The sequence below is a fragment of the Lacerta agilis genome, chromosome 13 (genome assembly GCF_009819535.1).
Source record: "Lacerta agilis isolate rLacAgi1 chromosome 13, rLacAgi1.pri, whole genome shotgun sequence".
Lineage (NCBI taxonomy): Eukaryota > Metazoa > Chordata > Lepidosauria > Squamata > Lacertidae > Lacerta > Lacerta agilis.
The window spans coordinates 3,791,265-3,815,033 of record NC_046324.1 but is presented as its reverse complement, the minus strand read 5'-3'; the positions used below and the strand labels follow the sequence as shown (position 1 = coordinate 3,815,033).

Sequence of the window (23,769 nt, the reverse complement as noted above, 5' to 3'; positions counted from 1 at the left end):
ACATACTGTTTTAAACCAGGATTTAAAAAATAAACATCTAAAAGCTGATTTTTAATAATAATAATAATAATAATAGATTAAAACATTCCACCCACCCCAAAAGGCCAGAAATAACCAAATCCCAAAGTCCTGATGAAAAATGAATGTTTTTGGCTTGGTGCCTAAATACATGTATAATGGCACTAGACAAGCCTCTCTCGGGGAAGAGCATTCCCAAGCCACATTTATTTATTCATTCATTTCAGTTAAAAAACTACTTTAAAATAAATAAAAAATGAGGAAGAGACGAACAACGAGAAGGAGGCGGCCGGGAAAAGGCAAGCGCCCTCCTCTTCCTCCTCCTCTGTTTTATTATTGCCTCAGGCAAGAAGGCGAGGTTCTGGAGAGAAGCGAGGAGGAGGCAGGAGGGCAAGAGCACGCGAGGAAAAGCAGGAGGAGAGGGAGAAGGAAGAAGAAGCGCCAGCCGAGGGGGCGCGGCGGGTCACGCGCGCAGCGGCCTATCGGAGGCGGCGTTGACGGCGGCCAGGGTCACGCGGCGGCGGCGGCGGCGGCGGGCGGCGCCTGCTCCTTCCCCCGCCCCTCCCCTCCCCTCAGCTCGGCGTGAGGCGAGAGCGAAGCTGGTGACTGACGGAAGGCCGGAGGGAGGGAGGGAAGAGGTCTTGGCTGCGCCCCCCCCACGACACCCCCCTGCCACCCCCCCCGGCCGCCGCCATGGTGCTGGAGTCGGTGGTGGCCGACCTGCTGAACCGCTTCCTGGGCGGCTACGTGGAGAACCTGGACAAGTCCCAGCTCAAGCTGGGCATCTGGGGGGGTAAGGACGGAGCCCATTAAAGGGGCGGCCGTGGTGGCGGGGGGGGGGGGGGCGAGGGGAAAGCGCCTGGCTGGCTGACGAGCGAGGCTCCTCCTTACCTGCGTGAAGGTGGTGGTGGGGGGGAGGCGACGCACCTGTCTCTGCACTCAAAGGCGGGGGGGGGGCGGGCAGAGAGAGGGGGAGCGAGAATTTGAGGCGTGTCTCTCACTTCTCCTGCCCTACCCCCCCCCCCGCCTTGGGTCCCCCCTTCTCCCATTGGGCTTCCCACACCCTCTGATATGGGTGCTGCGCCCCTTCCTCCTCCTCGTGTCAGCCCCATGTGCTCCTCTGCACCCGCAGTTCCGGAGTCTGACAGGTCCTCCCCCCTCCTCTTCAAGCGGGGTAGAGTGGGGGGGGGGCTTATCGTTAGCAGACCAGCCTCCTCTTCCACCCTGTTATTCCCTCAATCAGTTTAGCTTCATCCGCTTTGTGATTGCCCTGTCTCTCATGCCAATTTTATTTCCCTTCTCATCTTTAGATGGCTGGCTTCTGGTCTGTAGACTAGTTCCCTTCTTCACTATTTTCCCTCTCCAGTTGGGCTTATGCATGCACCACCTCTCTGATTCAAGTATTGCGCCCCCCCAAACCAGTTTTGTGCTCTTACTCCTGTTTCTGGCAGAGCATTTGACAAAATGGGGAGCCACCACTGAAAAGGCCCATTCTTGTGTTGCCACCCTCTTCGGCCTCCTGAGTTAGGAGAGGCACATATAGAAGGGCCTCAGATGACAACTGGAAAGTCTGGGTCGGTCCTTGATATATTGGAGGCTTGAGCCTCCAATATATAGGTCAATACCAGCAAGTCTTCTGTTACATGATTTTGAGAGTTCATGCTGAGTCCAGGTAGCCCCTTAATCCCAGGGATGAGGAACAGTGACTCCAGATGTTATTTGACTCCAGCTTCCCTTGGCCCCAGCCAGCAATTATGGGGTTAAAAGATGATGGGAGATGTAGTCTTAACAACATAAGGAGAGCCAGAACTTCCACATCCTTGCATTAAGTTGTGTTGTTATAACTAGGAAATATACCAGATTGTGAAATATTCCTGTTTTCTTAAGTAGACAGTGAAAGGTCATAATGCCTCAAGAACTGGAAACTACAGGTAGTTGCAATGTTATGCCAAATATGATCACACTTATTTCGCAAAGAGCCACGTCTCCTTAAAGTATAACTTGGTTTCCTTCTTTAATGATCAAATTGGTGATATCTAAGGTTTTGATGATACTAAGTTGCTTCCCACCATGTCAAGTTGCTTCCTACCATGTCAGGCCATAATAATAAATATAGCACATGATCTGTTATGGTTTATTTATAATGCTTTCAGGCACCAGGAAGGCATTTTTCATTATATAGTAGAGCAGGCTAATTCAGAGTGTTGGATTAGAGGGTCATTGATTCAGCTTTGAACTTAAAATTGTGCTCTTTAAATTTATGATACTTTAAAAACATGTTACCAAAAAAAAAACCATGTTTTTAAATAAAGTTATTTTTATTCGCCAGCTCATAATCCCTTTACAAGGGAATTTTCTGTTTTCATTGTATGGGAAGAAAATTGAGGCTGATGTCTTGGCTAGGTTGCAGGTTGAATTTGGGGGCCTCCACCCATTTCTCCCAGTTGAAATTGGAGTAATGTTGCCACTATATTTCACTATTGTGGTTCCTCATCTTGAGAATATCTGTGTTGGACACATCCAAGCCAGTGTGAATCCCTTTTCATGATCCCCTTTCAACCCAAGGGCCACCACATGAGTGGAGCCAGAGGCAAAAGTGGGTAGATGAACAGATGTATCTCTTCCTCTGTTCAGTAGACATACCGGTACCTCTGTTTCAGCCACAACAAAATCATGAGCTTTTTTGCATGCACACATAGACCCAAATCTCTCCATCCAGGCAAGCAAGGGGCATTATCGAAGTACAAAGCAGAAGCACTTGAAGAAGACTGTTGAGCCGGACTGGTGGGGTTTGTGGTCTGGGGAGAGTTCTATAGGCTGGATTAGAGAGGACTGGAGGGCCATATTCACAGTCAGGCCTGAGGTTCCCCATCCATGACATAGGGACAGCGTACATGTTTAAGGTAGAGCTCATAGGAGTCAACTCTTAGGAGTCAAGGTTCCTTTACCCCACCCAATAAAATATCTGAGGGGGCCAGCACCCCCCCCCCATTTATAGGTATTGCCATTCAAATGCGGTGGGTGGATACAGCATCATGTGATTGATTATGTGGGGCAGGGCTTACCTGGAACCCCTACTCCCTAGTAGAGATCCTGGTGTTGCAAAAAGCTGAAAATGAAACCAGTACAGTAACTTTATTCGCTTTTACTTCTACTTCCTTAGTATCAAATTAAGCTGAAGGATTTCGAAGCTTCCTTGTAAAAATTATCCTTCCATCTACAGTGGCTTTAGCTGAGATCATGTTGTTTACTTTGTTGGGCTGGCCTGAAGCAAGAGAACTGGGGTGAGGTGTGGAGAAAGCGAGAGATTTGAAGGGTAAGAAAGCATCAGATATTGCCTTGAAAATCACCCATCATGTGATGACTAAGAGGAACTATGTGTATTCTTTTGGAAGAAGAAACAGTTCGTAGATTATGTGAGTTATGGCCTTGAGTGGGGTGTTTGTTGCACACCAAAGGTTTTTTTGCTTTTTGTTTTCTTGGATAGACTGTTATCAGGGTTGGCTCAAGGCTTTTTGTAGGGTTGTAGTGCTTAGTCAATTGATCAATTTAGATTTAAAAGGTTTTTCCTTTTAGGAAGCAGTTCTTAAACATTGAGTTGCTTTTATTACAAAATAGTGGTTTTTCAGAAGTGTTGGTTTATTTGAAAATAAATTTAATCCTAGGACAGTGGGTAGGATTCATTCCAGCTTGCCAGACTGAATCATACTTTGTTTCCCCACTGCAATTTTGGCGTGTGTAGGGTGCACACGGAGGGAGGAGAAGGGGGAAAGTCCTAGTTTATAAGCAGAAGTCTTTGCACAGGAGGCCAATTTGGTGAATTCTGTGCAACACTCCTGCCCAATCATATTGGTGAAGTGTTATAGAATTGGTTGCAAAATGACAATGCAAAGCACATTTAGAATGAGCACAAGAAACATTTCCCTTCCTCCTGAGTGCCCAGGAAAGAGCCGCAAGGTGGACAATTGCCTCTGTTTGCAGCCCTTTGTAAAAATGGTTGAAAGTGCAGTGCATTTTCATGGAGTAGGAATGTTTAAAAATGTGCCCTCTGTTTTGGCTTTGTATTACTTTAAACCAGTGGTTTTCAACCAGCCTTGAATGTTGGTCAAGAGTGCCAGGGGCTGTTTGCTCTGGCTACAAGCTCCCCAGGCGGACATGTCTCTGGGGCTGGCCAGGGCGTGCTTCCCGGGCCCCTGTGGGGCAGTGTGAGGAGGCACTTCTCTTTGGGGAAGGGGGCGCAGCTCAGAGATCAGGGGCGGCAACTGTGGCTGTCCAGAGAACTTCCAAGGAGAGGGAAGAAGAGAGGAGGCTGAGGGAACCCTCCACAAGAGAGGGGTGAGGGGCTGCCAGGTCTGCAGGCAAGGGGTGACATAACTGGGCTTCTGAGCCCCACAGGGGTAGTGCAGAATGAAAGTAGTTGATCAAGGGAGCCATGGACCCAAAAAAGGTTGAAAACCTCTGCTTTAAACAATTACAAAAGAAAGCAAATGTCCATATTTAAATGATTATTAATCATTGTTTGTAATGCTGTAACCCACCTTGGGACCTTAGGATGAAAGGTGGGTAATAAGTAAATTAATAAAAATAATTTTAGACATGCTGTTGGCATCCTTCTGTCTTGAGAGAAAATGGAGTGTGCCTATGGGGGTGAAGTCAAACTGCTGTGTTAGCAGTACTGAAGTGGGGTCTCTGGGGCCCAAGCCTGGGCAGTGTGTGTGGTTGCCCAGAGGACAAGACCCTCCCTCTCGGCCTCACTGATGTGGTCCCAAAGGAAAGCCAAGCAATATGTTTGACACTAGCTTGGCTGCAGAAGTTGCTGGAAGGAGGTGTACATGGGACACGGGCAGCCAACCGTCTTAGGGCTCCATTCTGGATTTGTAGAGGTTTTACTCCTTAGCCTTTTCTTCTCCTGAATACACCCTGCAAGGCAGCAGAGGTTTAGGATCAGAGTTTTCCTTCTCCTAGATGTGCTCCATCTGCCCATCATTTCCCTCAACATACAGTATGTGTAGGTACTTGATTATCCTTAGTAAATGAAAGTGCACTACTATCCAGTATGTTTGCTACAAGCCCAATCACCCTAGCTCTTCCTTTAAAAATGGTAAAAACCCCACTCCTTAAATTTGCTTTAAAAGTAGTCAGAACATGAACTGTAGGAATCTTGAACTTCATATTGTGTTTCTGAAGATTGGCTGAATATCACAGTAAATGAAAGTGAAAGACTTTAGTAGAAAGACTCTTATTTCTTCTTGACCAGATTCAATAAGCTGTTTATAGTATGAAAACATGTTCTATCCATTATGTAGTTAACTTGTTCTCTACAAAACTGGGTGCATTATATAAATGCATAAATAAATAAAATATTCAAATTAAGCTGCTATTGAACTACAAGAATGACTAGTTAAAGCTAACATGGCTTTTCCTATGGATCAGTGAAATGTTTAGCATCTTCTTCCTTATGATATCTTCATAAATATTTACATGTTGTTGCTGTCAAAATAATTCTAAACTGGAAAAGATTTCAAAACCATTAAAATAAGTTTCTCTTTTTGTAGTTCTAGAATAGAACAAATGATACCTAAAACAAAATGTTCTAGCGTGCTGTTCAGTGCCCTCACTAAAAATATTCAATTCTTCCCCCCTTTTCTATTTTTTTTAGTCCCTAGTTAGTTAGCATTCTGAGCCCACTGAGCATACCTGATCCTCAATGGGCTATTTTTGGGGGCCTCCCCAATGGTTTAATTTTCTTCTTTTGTACTTTTGCAAACCCTGAGGTTGCCCCATGCCTGTGGATAGCTGTCTCTTTTGTTTACATAAGTGTTGGTTACTGAAATCATTGAAATCTCTATTAGTATGTGTTTGTATACATAGATAGTTCATAGAAAATAAAGAGATCTTGATATCTGATTTCTTTTACTATATAGGTAATGTGGCACTTGACAACTTGAGGATAAAGGAGAACGCACTGGTAAGCCATCTGTCATCTAGGAAATTGCTGGGGTTTGTTTTTTTAAACTGCATGTCAAGCTTGAACAGTAGCTGTAGCTGATGCATTTTTTTTTTAGCGACTTAAGAGAATTTGATTTTTCAAAATTCCTTAATTTTGATTGAAGGCATTGGAATAATGCTGTATATTTCATGTTGAGAAAATATGAGTGATCAGACCAGTCAGTGCAGTATCTCAAGAAAAGGGGTAATGTTGATTCCTATGCAAAAGAGCACATATTGAAAAGCAAAGTCTCATTTTTTATCTTCATTTTTATACATTAGCATAATTTTGTCTTTTTTTCCAACAAGTGAATAAGAGGTAGTGGTGAGGAACAATCAGGAATACAGTGGTACTCTGGGTTACGTACTTAATCCATTCCGGGTTGCAGTATGTAACCCAAAAAGGACGTAACCCAAACAATTTGTTCTGTGCATGCGCAAACCGAAAAACCCGGAAAAAACGCTCTGCACATGTGCAAATCGCGCGTGTGTCGGGTTGCGCTTCCGGGTTAGCGGAGTTCGTAACCCAAAAATTATGCAACCCGGAGCGTACGCAACCCGAGGTACGACTGTATTCTGATTGAACTCTCTCCCTCCACAATGTTGTCCTGAGCCAGTGTTTGAAACTCGCTTTGTTCTGGGCGCATTTTGCAGCAGGGAATTTCATTAATGTGAACAGTTTCTGAGCTCTGGGTGCCATACTGAGCCTAAGATTTCAGATTAAAACTGCCCACAGCTGGACAGAAAGGAGGATCTTTTTCTGCTTCCTCACTTCCAGCTGCTGTCTGAAGACTGGAAAAGGAACCCTCATAAGAATATTAGGGGGCGGGCAGGGGCTTTGTTTTTTGCAGTCTTAAGACGAGGACTAGACCATGTGAAAAATGAACATAAGATTTTAACTGCAGTTCATTCATTTCCAGCTTTGCACCTGTATTCTTGTTATTAAAAAAGCACACCTAGACATTCCATTGTGGTGCCCATAACATAGCTTTAAGGTGCCATTTAGCTCCTAGCTTTCATATCTCAGTTTCTAACACTGTTCAGAGCCACTTCTCACCATTCCCACCTTGCCATCTCATGTCTTCTTTTAAGCTTTAAAGAAGATGCTGGGATATCCAGTCACAGACCCCTGTATCATATATAATTTGGATCATGCTCTGATTTGTTTATTAAAGTCAGTGGAACTATTGTTGCTTAAGTACGTCAGTAAACGAATTGTGAACCAGAATGCCTATATAGGTCCAATACTTGAGCAGCTCATCGTCTTCCCAGAGGGAAGCGACAGCCCTTCCAGTGGGGAGGGGGAGCTGGTAGCAGGAAGTCAACGTAGGGGCTGTGACAGAGTCGGAGAGCCTCAGCACCAGGCAGGAAGTGGGGAACAGGGCCCTTTTCCCGCTCCCCGTTTTCGCAGGGAGGAAGGACGTGGAAGAGGAAGGCGGGGGTTCAGAATCCCGTGCCTCTTATGTTGGACCAAAAACCAGAAGCAGACATTCCCAGACTCTGCAGAGGGATGAGCTGGACGTCTTTACTGTAACTCCACTGTAAATATAGGCACAATAAAGAACTTAGTTTAGAAGAAGTTCTGCGTCTGCCTGATTCCTCATGAGCAACCACTGAGAGTCCTTACAGATACATTTGCTAACAACAGATATAAAACATGGTAGATAAAACAAGATATGGTAAAAGCAGTAATAAATCATGTGGCTATGGGTATTTCAGAATATTTACAAAAGTCCAGGGCTTTAAAAAAACAACAACAGCTAACCTATTGAGGTGGCCCTCAGTTTCAGGGCCTGCAAAATATAGATGGCCACATGGGGTTGGCGTCCACCAATAAGTATTTCATACAGTCATCTTCCAAGACGATGGACGTCTTATTGAGTCATATAAAGAGCAGTGAAAGAAAAAGTGAATAAAGTCCTCTATCTTACCCCTGTTGCACGGACAAAGGTGAAGATCAGGAGGAGTGTTGGAAAATATACCCTGTAGGAATGCTGTAGGAATGGAGTGGAAGCTTGCAAGTGTAAAGGCTCTTCTTTGCATAGGGTTCGCCAGGTTACTCAGATAGTGGGCCAGAGATCTTACTGCCTTCACGCGGGGGAACCACGTAGATAGGGTAGCCGAGTTAGATAGAGCCAAATGCAACGCTTCGTCCCTGTCTAAAATCCATTTGCGGATTTTGTCTTTATCCCATGAGGTCAAAGCGGCAAAGTCTGGGAGGGAATAGCATTCGCAAATGGTTGCCATGCCTTTTGACCAAGTACGACTGCTGGTAATGGCTAGAAAGGCTTGTTTGGCAAGTGACGAGTTTGAGGCAAGTGATTTATAGTAGGTGATTATCCTAATATGGGCTCTATAGATGTGACTATAGATGGAAGTCCCAATTCCTAATTGAATGCTTGTTTCAGTTTTGCTTGGGAAGAAGAGGTACTAGTAGCTTAGCTGGAGGTCTCTGTGCTCCATCTGCAGAAGTTTCACATTTTTTCTGTGCTTCCATGTTAGCATGTCATTAGGTGCTTGTAGTATTCTGTTTTTCCCCTCAGTGATGATTTGCAGCCTTGGCCCAAACTTTAGTAAACATACTAGTGGGGGAAGATAGCATTTGCCATGAGTTTTGGGTGCTTGGTGAATCTTTTTGTTACTTTGCTCTAATTCTTAAATTCAACATCTTTAAACTGGTTTTTAAACTATAAAGCAAAGGTAGTGGTAAGAGACTTCTGATATGTAATGAGTATGTTATTTTCCTCTTCTCTACCACCTCTCCCCCCATTTCTCAATCAGAGTGAGCTGGATGTACCTTTTAGAGTAAAGGCTGGACAAATAGGTAAGTAGATCGTTCTAATTTACATTTTGATTTGGAGACTGAAAAGCTGGAAGTTAGTAGCATCTTGGTAGTTCGTATATTAGTGTACAATAGCTAAGAACCTTCAGCTGCTTTTTTCAAGGAGATTGGGCAAAGTACACAGCATTCACTTGGCCAATTTATAAGGCTTAGAATAATGTTTTCTGCATTTTACATTATAATACCATTTGTGGGGAAACAGTTGTAATTCAGATATTTTCTACTTTGCAGGAAGAAACACTTTCATTCCCTCTGCTTCCTGGTTATGTTTTCCTTTTATTTTCCTCTCTGCTCCTGTCCTAAACAGATGCCCTGGATCTGAATGTTTGTTGGAGTTTTATGGGCTTTTATTCTAGCTGACTCTGTCCTGTGCACTGCTGTTAACACTCACTTAAGTTTTAAGAAAACAAACAAGCTTCTATCAGATGCTTTCCCATAAATCGTATGATGGACCATAACTGCTCATGATATTTTACCACTTAGCAAATAATTGAAGTAGAATATATGACTTCATACTTAAAATACATGAATCCAGCAGTGGAAAGCCTAGAAAAAACTTGTTTTTCCATGCCACCTATTATAAAATGTGTAATAAAGTATAATATTTATTTTTCAAATGGGCATATATAAGCACCCCCTCCCCCAGTTACCCAATCTTCTAACTGCCACTTTGCATCTAAATGTCCTGCTCTGGACTGACTTCTTGAAGCAGCAGTTGTTAAGCCCCATCACAGGTCAGGGCTTCTGCTGGCTCTAACAGCTTCTCACTTAGGTGTAGGAGGTAATAGAGAAGCAAACCACCCCACCCAATTTGAAAACATGCCTAGTAGCCACAGATAACAAAGAATTGCATGCACACAAGTGAGCAAGCTGTCAAAGAAGAGATGGAGTGTTTGGTGTCTCCTCTGTACCCAGCATAGAAACCTAGCAGGCTGCCCGAGGAGGGGAATCCTCTCCTTCACATTCTGCATAGAAATGTGGTCAGCTGCTGGAGGAACTGGAGCTCCTTGCCTCTCGTCTGCTTGCTCTCAGAAGACTAGTAGCTTTTATGGGCTTATTTATAAAGCTGGGAAATATTTGTCTTGCTCTCAGGTTCAGTTTTGTTTCCTCTTCAAAGTATTTCTTATCAAACCACCAAAAGCAAATGCATAATTAAAATGCCAACTTCTTGCTTGGCTGCATTTCTTAATTTTGTGTAATTTGAATGGGAACACAGGAAGAGTAAGCATACTTTGAGGAAGTGTAGATTTTCCTGCATTATTTACCTTGGGTGTGTTATGGTGTAAGGAAAGAAGTCCAAGATTAAGATTGCAATCCTGTGCCAAGACATATGCTTAATTTTCAATGCCCTCTAATATAGTTCTTCTGTAGAGCTACAAGTACTGTGTTTCCCATGTGAAAATGAAATGAATGATACCCCTTGTTCATGTACAGTTTGGTATTTTTTAACCTGAAAATTGTAAATATTTGCATTTCATCCCAACAGATCTATGATGTAACAAATCTGGCATCTTTGGGGATCAGAAACTAAACAGTTACTCCTCTAATCTGTTCTTTATTCATTAGCATACACAGTTTTGATAGAACAGCAGATCTGATGGCCTTTTTCTCCTGTAAAGCATCTGGAGCCTTGGGATCAGCCTAATAGAAATATCACTTGGCAAAAACTGTTATGTTGTAAACAAGGCAAACTTGAATATTTTTCCCAAACAGACTTCACCTGCATGATTCACTCATTGCTCATTCACCTAAATATAAAATGTTTTGATATTTTTAGATAAGCTTACTTTGAAGATTCCTTGGAAGAATTTATATGGTGAAGCGGTAGTTGCAACTCTAGAAGGCTTATATCTTCTTGTTGTCCCAGGGGCAAGTAAGTGGTTGATGGGCAATCTGAAATGAGAAAAATTCATTTGGAATAGGCTGTTGTGGGTCATTTGATTAAGCACATAGCTTAATCTGTGTTTTCAGAAATTAGTCTCGCTATGTTCCATGGTGCTTATTCATAAGGAAGTGTATAAAACACATGTTATTGTTGTTTCCCTTTTTGTAATTTTATGTAAAATTTCCCTTTCTGTGTTATATTAGATATTGCAAACTCCTACTATTTAGGAATTAGTGCAGTGATCTTTACTGAAGAAGGCACTCCCTGCCTCTGTAACTTTACACGGTGCTGGAGCACTGTGGAAACCCCTTTTTGCACTGCTTGGATCAGCCGCTTAAGCTAGCCAGTGCTTAAGACCCCCTCTTAAGCATTTTTTAGGGGTTTGCGTCACCATCGCACGCCCCTTGCTCCCTTTTCTGCGCTCGAGTTTGCTCCGCTGAGCGAACACGCACCCAATGCTGAGCACGATAAGCTGGAAGTCATGAAAAAAGAAAAGAAAAAAGAAGGCTAAGCATGTTCCAGATTGTCATAGAATGTGCTATTCAAGTACATCATGGTTAGCTGAAGGGTGATAGTAATTAAATAAGAGGAGTGGGTGTCTGAAAGGAGAAGGGCAGCATGGTTTGGTCAGGAGTTGGCACTAAACTAGACCCATCAGGGATACCTTGCCTCTTTATTGGCTTGCTGTTTTGACTAGATCATGAATTCTGTCTCCTAGGCATTAAATATGATGCAGAAAAAGAAGAAAAATATCTACAGGATAACAAGCAAAAGGAGCTATCAAGAATTGAAGAAGCCCTGCGATTAGCAGCAGAAAAAGGTATTGTATTCTTGAAGGTTCTAAGATGATACTTTTGAAGAACTCAGAAGTGGCATGTTAACCAAACACTGTTTTGAAGTAGGTCATGGCTAGAGTTGCCTGGGTATTTATTAACCTCATACTAGAGTCTAGGAGTTTGAAATCTGTTTTACTTTTCTTCATAGATGTCATTCTCAATACACTGTATTGTAGGGTGGTTCTTGTTTTTGTCCTTCACATTGCCTTCAGTTGGAAGCTTTTACTATTACACCATTTTAAAAAAACTAAAAAGTAGTATATGGAATTGTAATAATTAGTGTTTGAAGTGTGAAACCTACCTGTGTTGTTTGGGGAGGGGTGTATATACACATATATCTATCTCTGATGAACATTGACTCCTGCATTGCAAAAGACCATTGCATATTCTTCATCTGACTAATTGGGGAAAGTCAGGAAAGCAGGTCTACCAGCTTAACCAGACAACGGATTTTTAACCAGACTCCATACATGTATGTGTTGTAGGTTTCATAAGTTGTTTATATAGAAGAAATTGATAGTTGCCATTGGTGGCTGGACTAGGAGTAATGATGCAACTGATTTATGATATTTATTCATTAAACCTTCAAAACATTTAGCTTCATGCAAATGGTAACGTCAGTCACTTCTAACTCTGGCTATCTAATCAAGGATAAAGCAAATTATATTTGTTTTCATTAGTTCAGCTCACATGTTGTGCTAAACCATGGTTTATGTGCATTAGCAGGAAGGAATTGCTGCAAGCCTTGGGTTTGTACAAAGGAGTGGGAGGAGGACTTCATTGTTTACTTTCAGCTTTAATTAACCATGCTGACTAGAGTTAGTTAGAAACTGACTAGAGTTATAAACCAACATCTCTGGTTCACTTGCAAGAAAAACTCTGGTTAGTTTAAAACTGAAAGTAAACACTGCTGATTTCATTCTCTTGGGCGTATGAGATGGGAAGGGGGAGTCATGTGAGCCCAAGAGCTTGTTCCTACTTTTGCACATGGTTTAGCATGATGTGTGAACACAACCAGTGTGTGAGGCTCATGATGTTGTACAGTGGTGCCCCGCTAGACGAATGCCTCGCTAGGCGAAGGCATTCGTCTAGCGGAAGCCTGTCTCGCAAGACGAATTTTTGAATGGGCTTGCCTTGCAAGACGATTTTTTTTTTCGTCTAGCGAAAACCGCGGTTTGCATTGCCGCTTCGCTAGACGAAAAACCCGCTAGACGAAAATACTCGCAGAACGAATTATTTTCGTCTAGCGGGGCACCACTGTAGTTTGTTGTAATGTACAATGATAAATAAGAGGCTGTTGGTGAAAGTGGAATAGTTTTTCTAAGTATTTTGAAACTTGTCCTCTCTCTTTCAATGTTTAAAAAACCTGTATTAGTGGTTTAGATTGAAAAGTAGATTCTATTGTTTTAAAATATGTGCATTTTGGTTACTGCTGTCATATGGATGAAGGAGCTCACTCAGATTTCATATGTGGACTGGAGGACATTGTGTATAAGGATGTCAAATCTGGTGGGTATGCATGCTTAATGATTACATTAAAGGGTATTTGAAAAGGGAAACAGAATGCCTGTTGGTCTGCTAGATCAAGCTACTTCTTGTGGCAGGAACTGTTAATGTTAAACTACTCTCTCAATGGTAACTTTAGGGAAGCTCTGAACACCTATTCATGTACTTTGAGAAACAATCATGCCTCAGAGGCTCTTAAAGCCAATTTATCAAGGAACAATGATTGAAATATTTTGCAATTATTTCAATCATTGTTTCTTGATAAATTGACTGTAAAATCATACATATAAAGGCTGTGATTCTTGCATTTTCAACAGGAGTTTATGTTGTTGCAAATATAATGGGTTTGATTCAGAGAAGATTCTGTGAAACTCACTTATCCTGCATGGCTTTCCTTGTCCTACTCCCTCCTACAGCTGCCTGTACCACATAAAATGCTGCTGCCAAGGGTTGGTGATCCTCTGTAATGCCATGAGATGGGTATGGTGCAGGATGGGGAAAGTAGATAAATTTGTTGGGGCTTGCTTTCACAAGCAGAAGTGTTTTTCCACTTGTGTAAGACATCTCTGGGTGTAAGCCATTATTCTCATTGCTGAGGTGAAGCATTCTTTTTTTATAAGAAAAGTATTCCATTGATTAGCATGTCAGTCTTAGTCATGTCTCCTTGGAATGGGTTCTGTGAATGAAACATGTAGATGATGGCAGTGTTTGGTTGTAAATTAATCCAGAAGTGGAGTCATATGCTCTTCTAAAGCCATGACTTCAGAGTATCCAGGTTTTTTTAAAGGTTTTTTTTTTCCTGCCTTATGTAATAGTCTCTCACCTAACTAGCAAGCAAACTTAAAAAGAGAAAGAGGAGAGACCTGGCTATAAATAGACTGGATGCTGGTTTCCTGTCTCTTCCCCTCTCTACACGTGCGACTGCAGAGATTCTGCATGTTCATCTTTTTCAGAGCACATGTGCAGGCAGTCTTAGCCCTGGTAGTTTACCCTTCTCTCTTCAGTTTTGCTCACAGAGTTAAGTCCAGCAATAGTCTTCTCTTCCTCCAAATCTCAGTATTTTGGGTTGTAGACTTGATGGAACTACCAGCCTCCTACTACCCCAGAGCTAGGCCTAGAAGAGACCCATGTATTTAGAAAACTTTACCTACTTTCTGAAATTGTCTAGGGAGCCCCATTGTGGTTGTTCTTGTGGCCCCCTTGCTCTACTTAGTCTGATTAATTTTTCCTCCATTCATACAAAGACTAATTGGGAAGTGGAGCACTGGGTGTTTTTTTTTTTTTGCAGGCAGCTGGGGATGATTAGGGAACGTGGACTGTTTTAAAGATGGAGTGAGATATCCAACTAAATTCACTCTGAGTAGACCCATTGAAACCAATGAGTTTAATTTACTCAAGGCCATTGATTTCAGTGAGTCTATTCTGAGTATGACTAATGCTGGATATCTGCCAGAGTCTTGTCCCACAGTGGACTCACTGCTTCTGGGTGGCAGATACAACAATTGTTATAAAACTTTGTCTTTAAATTATAGAAGTTTTGCTGAAGGAAGGTGTATCTCAAAATGTCTTCCTTGTTTATAGTAGCTTAGCCAATTAGAGTAGACCTATTAACACGATGTTAATTTCAATAGGTCTACTCTGAGTAGGCCTAGGGCTGTAGTCCCTCTTTAGATTTTACAATGTTATTGTAAATCCCTTTTATGTAGTCTCATTTGGAAAAAAAAGAATAGTATTAAATAGAGAAATGGTTTTATACTGGAGCTGCAAACTAACTCCATGCTTCTATACTCTAGATGTCTTTCCTAAGTAATCTTGTTTTTTGTTTTCCTTTATTTTCATTGCTTGCCTTAATGATGCCTGCCTAACTGTAATTTATCCTCTTTCTGTAAAATTGCTTACATTGAGAAGGACGTAAGTCTAAAAAGACTAAAAAGCGTTTTAAGAAATCATTTAAAGATCACTCAAAAGGTGGGTATAACTAACACAGTGTGTTGGATATTCTTTTTCTGTTGCTTTTCTTTTTATAAGCTAACAAAAAAAATGCAGTAATATGTGCAGCCTTCTTTTAGGCTAGCAAGTAAGATAGTGAGACTTTGACTTTACTAGATATAAATAAACTACATTGATTTTAAATCAATTATAATTACAATAATAATGTCTGTTAAAGCAGAAATTGGGTAGTTCCTGCTCATATTAGTGCTTGAATAGTTTGGCCTTCAAACCTCAGTTGGTCACAATCCAGCAATAGCAGTTCAGATTTGATCTTGCAAGAGGGTTAAAGGCTGTTTTCCCTGAAGGAATTCCAGTGAACACAGTACTGTACAGTCGTACCTTGTGTTACGAACGCTGCGTGTTGTGTTCGTCACGGGATATGAACGTGCCATACCCTGAAGTACTGGAACAAGTTACTTCCAGGTTTGGCTGTTCACACAGACGTGTCAAATGACACCACGCGCATGTGCAGAAGCGCCGAATCGCACAGCATGATGCTCAGATTCGGCGCTTCAGGATACGGACCTTTCAGGTTGCGAACGGGGCTCCAGAACGGATCCCGTTTGTAACCAGAGGTATCACTGTAGTGAAAGGTTTAACACAGCTAGTTTCATTTTTAAATGATGCATTTGTTATAGAAAGAAGTCTGTAGTAGGTTCATACTCACTTACTGGTAAGTGTACTCATTCACATTATCATTCCAGATGGTTGACACATTTGGACTACCTTCTCAGTTGTAACTCCCTCTTTTATCATCCTAGTATTTCCCTTCCACAGGCCTAAATCATTCTGAAGTCCATGCCCAATAGAACATCACTCAGATTACCTAACATCACTCAGATTACCCTAACATCTGTTTGTCATTTGTTTTAGTTTAGTTTACCTGTTGCCCCCTGAAGTTCAGAAATAAATGCACTTTTTCCTATTTGTCCTTGAACTTGTCCATAAGATGTTCCAGTGCTAATGAAAAGGTGTTCAGATGTTTTAAAAGTACTTCCCCTTCTTTTATTGACATTCTGTTCTCTCATTCCATTCATTCGTGACCTTTTAATCTTATGCCGAGCTGTTTATATTTCTCAGCAATCAAAGCAATACTTTTGATTAATTAAAGAATGTTATGGTTTTGGATATTTGTACACCGTCCTGTTGAGCGTTTGCCTTTTAGCAGTTATGGCACCGATGAAAGCATTGTTTGATAGTTCTTGGTTAATATTCACTGAAACCGACCAAACAGCCTATTCTCTGCCTTGAAATTTCGCAGTGTGCCCTACTTCTTGCAAAGATCAGCAAAACAGCTCTTGCTTGGAGCTCTCTGGCTGTATACATGAATAAGAATGTATGAGACTTACTGCCTTCTGCCTTTTAAGGGTCTGATGTTAAGACATTTTACAGTTTTTAGACTGCCTTTCCACCTCAGTATTCAAGATGGTAAATAGGCTAAATATTAAAAGTTGCTTGTTGGAGTCATTCCTAAAATGGGTAGTGGCATAGGCTTCCAGGTTTGTGTGGAATATTTCTTGAGTGAAATTCATATGCCTTAGTCATGTTCTCCAGATGTGCTCCCATTACTTCAGGTGCCTGGAGAAATCAGGTGAAAGCTTGCCCTGTTCGTACAACCTGTAATGTTATTTAGGTGCTTTTATAATTAATACTTTTATAATTTATAATCTCCCTCTCCCACCTGAAAGTAGTATTAATTATTCTTGGCTGCATGCAGTGCTTTTTTCAGGGGGTACTCAAGGCTACGCAGTACCGTCACCTCTTTTTTGGTTTGTTTGTTAAAAAGTGTGACATTCACTGTACCAGCACCTATTTTTCTAGAAAAAAAGCACTGGCTGCATGTATTTTTATTATTGTTTTTATCAAACACTTTAGTATTTTTTTTTAAACATTTTAATTGTTTTGTTAATTGCCTTGAGACTTTGGCAATAAGGGCTGGCTCATCTTTAGAAAATAAAAATAAATAATCAACATTCAGCACTCATTGACAATTATTCAGTGTCTTTGGCTAGGTAAGGTAAGTCTGAAGCTGCCTTAATACAGTTATAAAACAGTAAGTAGAATTTTAGCATAATACAAACCAGCAGGTATATTGTGGCATAAGCTTTTGTGGACTTGGTTCAAGTACATCAAATGCAGTGGATTCCAGTCTGCGAACACATAAATAAATTTGTTGGTTTCTAAGGTGGATTAAGACTTCATGCTGTTTTTGCTGCGAAACAGTCTAGTTACTGCTGTAGAACTCAGTACAGGTGTATGATTTTCATCTGTAAAGTGCTGGTAAGGATATGGGGAAACAAGCAACATAAAATGTAGGGTGAAGAAATTTGTGAGCAAAAAGGTGTAGTTTTGTGCAAGACAGAGTAAGTCTGGGGGATATTGGTTGTGTTTGACTGTTAATTTGGAGGTAGACAATTGTACAGTGCCTTTATGTAGGGGGAAACCCCACTTTTAACTGAATCTGAAATGTGTTGAAAGTAGGTCAAATGAACCTCTGCCTGGTTTAGAGGCTTCTGACAAATTTCTGTTTAACTTGGGGGAATGCTGGATACTGTGAACAAAATGGTCACTGACCTGGTTTGGATGCAATGCTGAACTATGGTTTAACATTACATGCCTGAGTCTTAGATGTAGGTACTGCCTTTCCCCCGTTCTAGCACTGCAACAGTGAGCAGATTGGAATTTTTTGCTTCAATTTTTAAGTAACTGTGGTTTAATGTTATGTCTGAACCTTGAAGCACTGTACTTGGTCTTCACTGTGGTTTATGGAAACAAGGCAATTTTATAGAGTTAATGTTCAGACATGTTAAACAAAAGTGAAAGTTTACAGTCTCCATGTGGCTGCACTGGAGGTAGGGAGGGGAAGTATACCTGTCTGAAACTAGTTCATGTAACATTAAACCTGTGTGTGGAGTGTGTCTTAATGGTGGCCTGTTGCTGAGAACTGGCCTGCCGAGCCAATTCCGGTGGCCCGCCAGCCTCCTACAGATGGCAGTAAACTCGGGGAGATATAATAGGAACTTCAAATCAGTACTGTGTAGAATGTGATTCAATTTAAGTAAAAACAACAGCGCTTTGGGGACCCTTCCCATGAATGAATTCTTGCCTGTGATTTACTGAGAGCAGGCATAGGCAAACACGGCCCTCCAGATGTTTTGGGGCTACAACTCCCATCACCCCTGACCACTGGTCCTGTTAGCTAGGGATGATGGGAGTTGTAGTCCCAAAACATCGGGAGGGCCGAGTTTGCCTATGCCTGACTAAGAGCATTGACTTCCTATCAAGTTTTTTCGCTTCCTTGCCTTCAAGTATAAATATAAAGTGGCCCATGTAGAGAAGATGGAACTTAAAGAGAATCCCACCCCCCCCTTATCCGGAATCTTAGAAAGCAAAGGTATTTACTCTCACTGTTGAGTGGTGAGAGGTAAGGCTTTATTAAATGTTGCTTAGTGTCATAGTTTGAATCTTGAAAGAAATGAAAGTTTTGCGGTGGGGGCTGACTTGCACTTTTTATGTTTTTAGATAAACCAAAGGAAGAGAAGAAAGATACGTTTTTGGAAAAGCTTGCAACACAAGTTATAAAAAATGTGCAAGTCAAAATCACAAGCATCCATATAAAGTATGAGGATGATGTAAGTAATGTAAATGTTCCTTTTAGTGATGGCAAACAAAGTTAATTCTACTGTATTCCTTTGCACTGTTAACCCCATAACATTTAATAAAGCTTATAATCAAGTTGGTTTACAAAACTCAAGAAATATCAAAATAAAATAGCAAATCACAACATCACTAGAATAATCCAGGTTAACTAGAATAATCCAGGTTAACCATAATCAAAAATAGCAGTTGGAAGTTGCAGTGTCCAGCAGGAGGCTTCTGAACTAAGAAGGGTTTTGCTCCTTGCAGGAAGATGAGTCTCCCTATGAACCTAATTCTGGGTGCCACCACTGGGCAGGCCCTGTCCTGTGCCCACCTGTCACACATTTGGAGATGGGGGAGAGGCTCTAAGAAGGGTCTCTGAAGCAGACCATAGTTTTCGGCAAGGATTGTATGGCGGTGATGGGGGAAGTGATTCTTAAACACTGGATGCCTCCAATGCCCATTGATGCCTCCAAATTGTCTTCAAAGATGGAAAGTACATTATAGTAATCTAGACAAGACCCATGGCAATCAACAGGCTTAAGTCCATTAATGTCATTGGTTCTACACGGTGTATTACTTAGCTGGATATCACCCAAATACTTCTTTTTTTACACTTGTAAGTAAGGCTTTCAAAAACAAAAATTGTTCTAAGATGTTTAATATTGCATATAATAATATTTCCTACTTTTATTGTTTTTAGATCACAGATCCTAGCCGACCAATTTCTTTAGGAGTGACACTGGGGGAGCTTAGCTTACTGGTAATGCTTACTGTTTTCTGGTAGAATTCAAGCATATTTGGGGGGAAAAGAAAGCATATTTCCATGCTTTTGATTAAATAAAGAGGAAATTAGTTTGAGAATTGTAATCTACTTAGGAATGTGTACCTGTATTTAAAAGTAAAATGGAAATGGATTTCAGCTTTACTGTATGAAAAAAATGAAATATTACTAGTTGCTCAGTAGCCTCAGGGAAAAATGCAAGAGGTCAAGGCCACCTAGAAAATATTTTTCTAGATTGTTGGCTGAGAAAGAATAGTCTAAAAAAGAACTCTTTCCTCAGTGCTGATGCAAATGAAAACCACTTAATCATCTGTCATTTGTATTTTTTCTGCAGCAAAGAAGTAGGGTTATATGGGGGGAAATGGAGCCAAGGGAAGGAAATATTCATATGTGAAATCAGCAGAGTTTAAACTCAGAGGAAGGGGACAGTAATTGCTTCCAGTGGAAGCCCCCTTTCCTTGCTCAAAACTTGTGGGTACGTATAGGACACTGCTGCTGGAACAGGGAAGATAGAACAACTCCTTGGCAAGCAGAAGATTACCTACTGCACTCTGGATTCCACCCAAAGTGCTTTAGCTTTCTCTTTGCTCTCCATCCTCTCAAATTTTAGGGCTTGTTTATGTAGGATTTTTTGGGGGGAAAATATTTTTAAATTATTTATACTACTTACCCGATCTTTAAAAATAGATTCTTTAAAATGCTGTTCTGTCAAAACATGGGAAAGAAGTTGGATCATACCAAATAACCTTTTTTGTCCTAAGATTAAGTCCTTGTTGAGCATGCACAGACACTTGCCCTTGTTATTTGGGAAATGCCTGGAATCCACTACCTGGGGTGGGTAGTACAGCGTACAAAGCGTTTGAAATAAAACAATCATAAGTTAAATTCAATTATTTCTATTTCCAGACTACGAATGAAAACTGGACTCCTTGCATTTTAAATGAGGCTGCAAAAATCATTTACAAGGTACAGTCAGAGCCTCTGATACAAAGTTTAAGAACAGAAATTTGATTTCTTGGTTAACCAGTTACCAGGATTCAAAGCTATTTTTGTTACGCCTGTGGTATTTTTGTCCCTACCCCCACTTGAACAGTAGAGGCTGCTCCTCCCTTGTGAGTACAGTGGTACCTCGGGTTACAGAGGCCCCATTAGCGGGAGGCCCCATTAGCTAAAGTGGTGCTTCAGGTTAAGAACAGTTTCAGGTTAAGAACGGACCTCCGGAACGAATTAAGTTCTTAACCTGAGGTACCACTGTGCTGCAATCTAATTGTGAAAATCTGCTTTTCAGCAAAAGTTGGCTTCATCTGAACATTACAATTCACCATGCTTACTGGCTTATCAGGAATTAACAAATACCCTAGCATGGAAACATTTCGTACTACTTCACTGTTTCTCTACCTTCTTTATGCTTTAGCTATATGGTATTCTTCAAGTTTAGGATTTAGGATAAAGTGTGCAAAATACCTAGTGAATGGCTGCACCACTGAATTCACTGTAATTTCTTATGTAAAGTTTGCTTTTGGACGCTTGGACTGAATTGCACTCTCATTTTAAAAGTAAGATGTTCATATTTGGTGAAAGATTTTATATTGTACATTGTAACAGCTGATGAGATGTGTTTGTTCTTTCAGCTTCTGAGTCTTGATTCTCTCAGCGCCTACTGGAATGTTGAAAGTGAAATGTATTATCATGCTTCCAGGGAAGAAATACTGGTAAGTTAAAGTCTCTCTCTCTGTGTGTGTGGGGGGGCTCCCACCCTTGCTGTGTTGCTGGCTGAGCCACCCTAGCCCCCACATAGAGCCTTTACCCACCCACTCGCCCCCCCCTCCTGCCTGTAAATCTCACCCCAAACCTTTCCATCCATTATAGCAAGGGTACCTTTAATATTTCATTAAAAGGTTGTGTTTTATTTGTGGTTTCTGCCTCTGATGTATTTCTTAAAAATGTATTTTATGTTGTTAGCCCTCCTGAAGGTGGTATAGGAACTTCTGTTTAAATAAATAAGCAAGCTATTTTGCAGTGGTTAAGAGTTGCCCTGCAAGGGATAAAATATTGTCTTTTTGATTGGAAATTATTGAACGCTAATTTAATATTAAATGTCTTGCTGTTGAATAGACTCATTTTATTTTTTTAAGAACTATGTTTGCCTGAAACAGTATATGCCCTCCCCATTCCCTTGTTATGGTGGCTTTGGTTGCCAAAACACTCTTTTATCTGTTAAGCAGATTAAGTTGTCAGGCTTCTTCAGTAATGTGATTACTTGAAAATGAGCTAACACATTTAATGGCCAACAGATGGTTCTTGCTAATATTTAGTACATTATTGTTACATATGTTGTGATTTTCTTATTTTATGTTGCCATAAATATTAAATAGCAGCTAAATATGATGTGGCTGATGTTTCAAAATTATTTATTATCATTTGAAGCATCTTTTTAAATTATTATCTGCATTTTCAAAAACAGGAACAGAGAGCATATTTAACCCCCTTCCCCTCTTTCCTCCCCTTGTCCCGCTTACAGCTTCTTACCAAATACAGCATGTATACATACACCATATGACTTCCCTTCCACCCTTTTCCTGGTTCCTTTGCTTTTCTACTACTCTTCGTAATCCACATCTTTTTAATCCTCCAATTTGTTATCTATTAAAAACACTGTCTGTTTCAACTCTGCTGGATTTAATCAAGACCTGCTAAGCTATGTATTTGTTTATATAGGCCCTTAAAATATTCAGTAAACATTGTCCATTCCTCCTTGTATTCCTTATCTTCGTTTTCTCTTATCCTGTTTGTCATACCAGCCAGTTCAGCATATTTGAATATTTTACACTGCCTTCCTTCCTTAGTGGGTACTAGTCTAGACTAGTTGTCCACATTTGTGCCAGTAAGGTTTTAGCTGTGGCGGTGGCATATAGTAGTAAACTCTTTTGGGTTTTTTGGGGATCTCCGTTGTTACCATCCCCAAGAGTTTTTTTAAGTATCTTTTAAAATTCATTATATATAGTTTCCCAATATGCCTTAATGATTTAACAGGACCACTACATGTGAATAAAAGATCCCTCAATTTCATTACACTTTCAACATATAGGTATAGCTTTTTCTGTTTTTAGACATTTTCGTCAATCTGGTGGGTGTTAAGTACCATTTGTGGGCCATTTTCAACATATTTTATTTTATCACATAACAGGTTGTAAAATTCAAATTTATTTTCCACAGCTTTCCCCATAATTCATAATCAATATTGTGACCCACATCTTGTGCCCACTCAGTCATGTTTGATTTCACAAATTCCTCTTTAGTTTCCCACACATTTGAAGCTGCTTTATATTGACTTGGATTACCTACTACAGTATGGTCTACTCTCCAAAACCATAAGCAGAGACCTTTCCTAGCCTTGTAACCCTATGACTGATGCCATGAATTTAACCTGGGATCTTGTGCATGGAAAGCATGTGCTCTGTCATGGAACCGAAGGTGGATTACTTGAAATTCCTGGGCAGACAGCTATCCAGGTATTGCCTAGAGCCAGACTTCCTTAGCTTCAGCAAGGTGTCTACCTCATGTGCCTTTAGACCATATCCCACCCCACGTTCTTGGGCATTTGTGGTTGTGTTGCCTTTCTGGAATTGTCGGGCATACATTTAGCCTTTCTACATGCTTCCCAGAAGAAGAAGAAGAAAAAAAAACGCTTAATTTGCATTCTTGTTCTAGTTAGCATTAATTTCTTGTTCCAGGTGTGCATTGCTTATGGTTGCCATCTTTGTGAGACTGCCATTGAAGTGGCATTCTTTGCTCGGAGCACTAGACTTCTTGGGTGTTCTTTTTTGGGGGGGGAGGGGGTGTTTGCTTTGTATGCACCTGTTTCCAGATTCAGTACCTGGATTCTCCTGTTTCAGGATCCAGAATCTAGATCTCCTCAAGCATGGTTAGGAAAGATTAATGCCTGAGATCTGAGAGAGCAGTAAGTTGGACCTATTGTGTATAAGTCCACGTACTTAGTTTTAATATGCTGAGTTGGGATGGATATTCAAACTGCTGGCCTGTAGAGCTTTCCTTTTGTCTAACACAATAGAAAGGAACTATTTCAATGAAGTGATTCCATCTATAATCTAGATAGGGAACTTCCTCTCGGTCAGCACAAGACCCAGCTGTAGCCTAGGGCATTGTCTCTAATAGCTTAAAATCATGTAGTTGCTTACATTGGAAGAGGAATTAATTTTCCTGATAACAGATATGCTTTGTAGTATAGACTTGATAGCGTGTATGAAGAAATGGCAAG

At 40.9% G+C, this 23,769-nt stretch overlaps 1 protein-coding gene across 1 annotated transcript in view; it reads left to right on the top strand.

The window, feature by feature from the left end:
* Positions 1–680: 680 nt before the first annotated feature.
* The window catches only part of VPS13C (vacuolar protein sorting 13 homolog C), a 103,229-nt gene continuing 80,140 nt past the window's right edge, over positions 681–23,769 (top strand). The window contains 11 exon segments of the mRNA XM_033166740.1: positions 681–811; positions 5,943–5,986; positions 8,788–8,830; positions 10,626–10,721; positions 11,452–11,553; positions 13,019–13,078; positions 14,984–15,031; positions 18,590–18,699; positions 19,410–19,469; positions 20,397–20,456; positions 21,122–21,202. Coding sequence (XP_033022631.1) covers positions 712–811; positions 5,943–5,986; positions 8,788–8,830; positions 10,626–10,721; positions 11,452–11,553; positions 13,019–13,078; positions 14,984–15,031; positions 18,590–18,699; positions 19,410–19,469; positions 20,397–20,456; positions 21,122–21,202 — 804 coding nt within the window. The 5' untranslated portion in view covers positions 681–711.